This window comes from Perna viridis, unplaced genomic scaffold (assembly GCF_037379345.1).
Source record: "Perna viridis isolate PV_CMFRI_1.1 ecotype Kerala unplaced genomic scaffold, ASM3737934v1 SUPER_16.9, whole genome shotgun sequence".
Classification (NCBI taxonomy): Eukaryota; Metazoa; Mollusca; class Bivalvia; order Mytilida; family Mytilidae; genus Perna; species Perna viridis.
Window position 1 is genome coordinate 4,991 of NW_028288512.1, and position 6,882 is coordinate 11,872.

The 6,882-nt window shown below is 34.9% G+C and overlaps 1 protein-coding gene across 1 annotated transcript; it reads right to left on the reverse strand.

The window, feature by feature from the left end:
* Window positions 1-617: 617 nt before the first annotated feature.
* LOC148596436 (uncharacterized) lies at window positions 618-2,645 on the reverse strand. Its single transcript, XM_088564543.1, has one exon. It carries the CDS (start codon window positions 2,588-2,590, stop codon window positions 1,673-1,675), a length of 918 nt encoding a protein of 305 aa, XP_088420669.1. The 5' UTR covers window positions 2,591-2,645; the 3' UTR covers window positions 618-1,672.
* Between the last annotated feature and the right edge of the window lie 4,237 nt (window positions 2,646-6,882).

The window sequence follows — 6,882 nt, forward strand, 5'->3', positions numbered from 1 at the left end:
AGGTGAAAAATAGTGTATATAACTCAATAACCGTAAACGTAACCGCAACTTTCTACGTACAATTGAAAAGCTTATACATTAGGCTACTATACATTTTAAATTGATGAGTGAGGGTATGTCAGCCCATGTACAACACGTAATACATGCATGTTATAAATAGGGAATTCATTTCACAACCTATGGGTTGCAAATTGTATAAGGGTACTTTTTTCTCAGTTTTTTTTTTTTTTTTTATGTTGGCCTCTTGTGTACCCTATCTGTGATTGGACACATTATACTTAAAAACTTTTATAAATTTCAGACTAAACATTACTCTACTTGTAAATAACTGCATTATGTTTTTCGAAAAAGATAGTTTTATAAATTTTATAATTTTGTTTTCAAATTTGTCTGTCATGAGAAGAAAAAAGAGAACTCTGACCCCAAACATCATCTGAAGTACAGAAACTAAATTAGATACTTGTGATAAATAAATGCATATTAAAATAATATCGATTTTTACTAATGATACAGAATAATGTAAATTTTAGTGGCAAGCGTAAATGAGAATGAGAAATAAGTGAACAATAACCATATTTTAAAGGTAAAAGGAATTTTTATAATAAATATGAAAATAATCAGATTCATAGTATTTTTTATTTATTTAAGTTTCGTACAGTATTGAGTACATTGAGCGCGTAGACAACAATAAAAATGTGTAAGCGACCAAAAGGCCTCCTGGAATTAACCTAAGAGGGAGAGTAATCAAGGGAACCAAGGTTATAACGGTAATCAAAAGAATGTAATCCAGGGACAAAGACCAGACATGGAAAACAGACATACACATCAAAGAACATAAAGTGAGCAACTCGGACTCACTAAAAACTGGGAGAATGGACCAGGTGCACCGGTAGGGTAAGCGTCCTCTGCTTTTCTAGAAACACCCGCCGAGTTGCTCATAAAAAGTCAAGTCCGGGGTAGACAAACGAGAAAAGGAAAACTATGACCGGTTGAATAAATCAGTTTTCATGGTGCTGATGGATATACCATAACGATCCACGAGGTCATGTTGACGACCATAAAACTTCTGTAGTGATGACTTCAATCTTGTAGCAACATAACCGTGTTCCAGAAGCCTATTTGTTAGAGTTCTAGCGCGATACAAAAAGTCTGCGTAGTTTCGGCAAGCTCTGGCATAACGTATGAGTTGTGATATGAACACTCCATACGCAGGAGTTGAAGTGATGTTGCCACAGATGAAAGGAAAGTTGACAATTCTGAATGAAAAGTCATCACGTTTGTCGTAAAGTTTGGTCAATAGTTTTCCTTTACTATCGATTTCTAAGTGTAGGTCAAGATATGAGGCTGACTTCCAAGCGTCTGTAGTATCTTTTATCCCAAGTTCTTTTGGGTAGATGCGATGTATCAAATCCCCGAAATTAGGACTGTTTAAAGATAATACGTCGTCTATATAGCGGAAACTGAGATTGAAGGATCTAGTCAAACAATATTCTTTCTTTCTGATCAGATCAGGGAGAATAGGATAAAACAATGTATCAAGTTAACATATTTTCCATCGTGTACATTATTTACCGAGTTCTTTTTTAGAAATTACAAAACTTTAAATGAAAAGAAATATAATGTATGTAAAACACACAAACGTGAGCGCCCTAAAAATCTTTATGACATATGTTTATTGACAAGGTTTACCCTGTGGTGTTTCTAAATTTTTTTTGCACCAACATCGTTTACTAACAAATACTACATCTAGCCCCTCCTCATCATGTTGTAATTTTGGAAGAATAGAATATTCAAAATAGTTACCTAAACTAGCAAAAAAATCCCGAATTTTCTGTAGTTTTATTTTGGATTTTGCATTTATTTTTTTCTTGCCGTCGTATATTCTGAATTCAATGGTCCATACAGATACATTTATATCATTTGATATTAGACTTTGCTTAATTGACTCAAGAACATTTAGTTCTGCTCCCTCAACATCTAAGGAAAAATAATCTATTTCTTTTCTTCCAATTGCATTTAAAACAACTGTTAAGTCAAAACATGGCACGTGAACTGTATTTTTTTTGTTGGCTTTCTTTAAAAATGTGTGAAAAAGCGAATCTTTATTTCCTCCGCATGGCCCGTTTTTGATATAAATATTTTCCTGTTTAGATGATGATATACAAGAACATAAAAGCCAAACATTTCGCTTTGTATTTAATATAGTTCGACAAAAATCTGGATTGGCTTCAATCAAAAGTCCTGTCCAGTTATGCTTGCGTTCCAACCAGAATGTATTTGACAGAGTTTTACCATCAAATGCACCCATTTCAATAAAGAATCCATTATGTTTTCCTAATATCTGAAAAACTGTAACATCCTGGCCGACTTGCGATGCAGGGTGAATCTTCTCATGCACTTTATTTTTATCGTCGTGATCGAGATGTCTGAGATGATGTTTCAGTCGTTGATGATCAGAAGTACCTTTCTTATAGAAAGTATCAATACTTTCAGCATCCGGTATTAATGAATAATAAACAGTTAATACTCCAAAGACGGTGGCAATTACCAAAAGTATTAGTAAACGTTTTGTCATTGTAAATCTACTCATTAAATGTTTATACAAATATTTTCAAAACATACGCATGAATAAGATTTTGTTTATAAAATCGACAATATTGATATCAATTATTTTAAATTTCGATGATTCTTTAAACTTTATCAGAAAAACCGAACCTCCTTTTCATTGTTTACATCAATATTGTAAAACTATCTACCTACCGGTATTATTTCTTTTCTTTTTCCCTTTGTCTTCAATTAATTCTACATTCAGCTATTTCATATATCGTATCTACCTCAGCTTAATTGAGACTATAGACACTAAAAACATTACGAAGTTAGCCTCATATCTTGACCTACTCTATATAACCAATGGGCAGTGAAAATTCGTCAACTCGTCAACAAACCATACGAAAACAGTGAAGGCTTTTCGTTTTGTACTGTAAACTCTGGAAACATCCCCCAAACGCATGCCAACAATTATCATACCACAATTTGTGCTTGTTGATACTTTTGTACTGCGCTAGACTTCTTCCAATTTACTTTAATTCAATATTCAATATTTTTATTTGCAGTAAATGGTCATAACACAAATAATTGATTGATTGATTGATTGATTGTTATCTTTTAATGCCGTTTCGGCGACTAGGGCCATATCACGACAAGAACATTGAATGAAATGGAAATATTAAAAGCAAGATCAAAGTCTCTTCATAAAAAAATGAAATTAAAACAAGCAGCTATTTACATATAAAAAGGTACATAAAAGGTGAACCTAAGACATAAAATACATATAGAAACATAACTTCGATAAAACATTTAAAATATTGAAAAATCAAGGAAGGTATCTAATTTAGATTTTATTAAATAAACCGATGTCCCGCAAGAAATCGATAATATTTTTAGATGAAACGGTCTTGAACAAATCAAACATATTGGCGCAGTCAAAATAATTTTGCCTGGTGTTGGCAAAATCCACACAATCTAGAAGAACATGTTTGATAGAGAAAGGGCAATCACATGGGATACACTCAGGTGGAGTATTACCAACAAGCAAATGGCCATGTGTAAATCTAGAATGTCCAATGCGGCATCTAGTCATGACCACTTGCTCTTTGCGATTGCCCGACCCGGATTGATGAAAGCCTAGATCGGGTTTTATGGAATTGAGTTTGTTGTGTTCAAGACCGCCCCATCGGTCCTGCCACACCTTAAAAATATATTTCCTTATTAAAGGTTTAAAATCGGTGTATGGCAAACTAACGTCCTTTATTATTTCATTTAATGCCTTCTTGGCAACCCTGTCTACAACTGAATTCCCCTGAATACCAACATGACTGGGTACCCAGAGAAAAAACAATCTCTATATCAAATTCCCAAAGTCGATGAATAAAATATAAAATTTGTAAGATAAGAGTGTTTTTCAGTTTGTGATTCTTAATTGCCAAAAGACAGCTCAAAGAGTCAGAAAAAATAATAAACTGTGAAGATTAGATTGAGTAATCAATTCAAGTGCTAACAATATGGCTCGAGCTTCAGCGGTGAATATGGAAGCGCTTGATGGCAACCGTTCAGTTATAGTTCTGTCACCATGGACAGCAGCACATGCAACGCTATCGCCATCTTTTGAGCCATCTGTATACACCGTCGAAAAATCTGGATAATTTGCTTTAATTTCAAAAATTTTTTGTTGTAAAAATAAAGGATTGGTATCGGACTTTTTATATTCACGCAGATCAAAAATGAAAGAAGGGTGTGGAATCTCCCATGGAGGGCATTTCGAAGTAACAACAGGTGTCACTGTATTGGTCTCCAGATGAATTGCTTTCAAATGAGATTTTATTCGAATTCCAAAAGGAGGGGTTTTGCTTTCATGTTTTCGATAGATGTCGACATAAATAGGATTAATGACACAGTCGTAGGCAGGGCTATCTGGGTAGGCCATAAGTTTACTCACATATTGAACACCTAATTTCAAACGTCTGTCTCCAAGGGTTGGTTCATTTGCCTCGGCATAAAGGCTCTCAATAGGAGAGGTTCTGAAGGCACAAAGGCAAAGTCGCAACCCCTGGTGGTGAACAGCGTCTAAAATTTTAAGGTAAGATTTCTTGGCGGAACCATAAACAATAGATCCATAATCAAGTTTATGCTTAACCAAAGATCTATATAAATTTAATAAAATTGAGGTATCAGCACCCCAATCGGTACTGGACACCATTTTTAAAATATCTAGTGCCTTAAGACACCTAGATTTAAGTAATTTGATATGGGGAAGAAAAGAAAGTTTACTATCAAAAAGTAATCCGAGGAATTTTGTTTCTTCTACTATTTTGCTTTTATAACCATAAAGAAAGAGATCTGGGTCCGGATGCAGCTTTCGCTTTCGACAAAAATGCATACCAACATTTTCAGTTGTGGAAAACTTAAACCCATTCTCCAAAGCCCATTTCTCAATTCTTTTGAGGCAAAGTTGTAACTGCCTTTCAATATTACTCATATTTTGTCCCCTGTACTTGGGTTTAACAATTAATTTTAATACTGAAGAGAGTGACAGAAAGAATACATCCCTGAGGAATTCCCATTTCCTGTTGCTTCTCCTCAGAAACATTTACCCTCACATTAAAATGACAAAAATCTGACAAAAAATTAGACAAGAACAGAGGAAGTCTTCCTTTCAACCCCATATCAAATATATCTTTTAAAATACCATATTTCCACGTCGTGTCATAGGCTTTTTCTAAATCGAAAAAGACCGACACAACATGTTCATTTTTAGCAAATGTATTTCTGATGAGCGTTTCAAACCGGACTAAATGGTCAAGAGTACTTCTGCCTTGCCTAAAACCACACTGAATATTAGTGAGTAAGTTGTGCTTCTCAAGGAACCACACAAGGCGATCATTGACCATTCGTTCCATTGTCTTGCAGACGCAGCTTGTCAATGCGATCGGGCGATAATTTGAAGGATCCGTATGATTCTTTCCTAATTTTGGAAAAGGGACAACTGAAGCCGTTTTCCAGATGGACGGAACGTTACCAAAAGTCCATATCTCGTTCATTAACGCAAGAAGTGTATGTAGAGATGGATCAGGAAGATGTTTCAAAAGTTGATAGTGAATATTATCTAGCCCACTAGCTGTATCGTGGGTTTTAGCCAGTGACAATTTTATTTAGTTCCTCTATAGAAAATTGTTGTAGGATTCAGCATTATTTGACTTGAAGTTTAATTTTGTCTTTTCTGCAGATGATTTAATTTTTTGAAAATCCGGTTTGTAGTTAGTTGAGGATGAATGTTTAGCGAAAGTTTCGGCTAGCTTATTGGCGATATCTTTTTCGGTGGTTAGAGTGGTATTACCAATTTTAAGGTGCTTCACTGAAGAATTCGAATTTTTTCCTTTTACTTTTCTAATAAAATTCCATACTTTATTGAGGGGAGTGTGAGATTTAATACTAGAAACAACATTTTTCCAAGAGGTTCGTCTGGCTTGTTTACATGTACGTCGAGCTTTTGCTCGAAATATTCGGAAGTTTGACAGATTTGCTGGTGTAGGATTTTTGTCAAACCGGCGATGGGCCATGTTGCGTTCTTCGATCGCTTTGTCGCACTCATCAGTAAACCATGGTTTACTAGGCCTTTTTGGATTTGTCGAGGTTTTAGGTATTGTTTTATTAGCAATTGATGTCAGTCTTTCTTTAAATAATAAAATGGGATCTTCTACATCCTTCATCGTTTCTAATCGTAATTCTTCAATACAGTGGGCTTCAAATGAAGCCCAATCTGCTTTCTCAAGTTTAAAACGAGTTTGACGTTCCTCCGTTTTGGAGGATAAATGCTCCAAAATAATTGGAAAATGATCACTCCCGCACAAGTCATCATGAACTCGCCATGTAAACTCTGAAAGTACGAGAAGATCACAAATGCTTAAATCAATAGAAGAATACGATCCATTGCCTGAATGAAGGAACGTTGAAGATCCGTCATTAAATATGCACAAATCGTCTTGCTGAAGGAGCTCCTCAACTTTTTTACCTTTATCATTCGTATGATTACTTCCCCATAAAGGATTATGAGCATTAAAGTCACCCAAAATAATAAATGGTTTGGGCAACTGTTTAACCAAATCAACTAATTTATTTCTGCACAAAATTGAATTTGGGGGAATGTAAATGGAACAAACGGTTATGGTTTTATCAAGGGATAACCGAACGGTCACTGCTTGTAGATCGGTAGTTAAAAAAACTGAACTATGTATTACTCTGTCCCTAATAAAAATGGTAGATCCACCCGCAGCTCGTTCATTTGCCTCAGCAAATGTACTATACACTGTATATCCCTTTACGGAA

Bases quoted from the DNA above. Each gene is read 5' to 3' on its own strand.
- LOC148596436 (XM_088564543.1), bottom strand. From the start codon at position 2,590: ATGAGTAGATTTACAATGACAAAACGTTTACTAATACTTTTGGTAATT.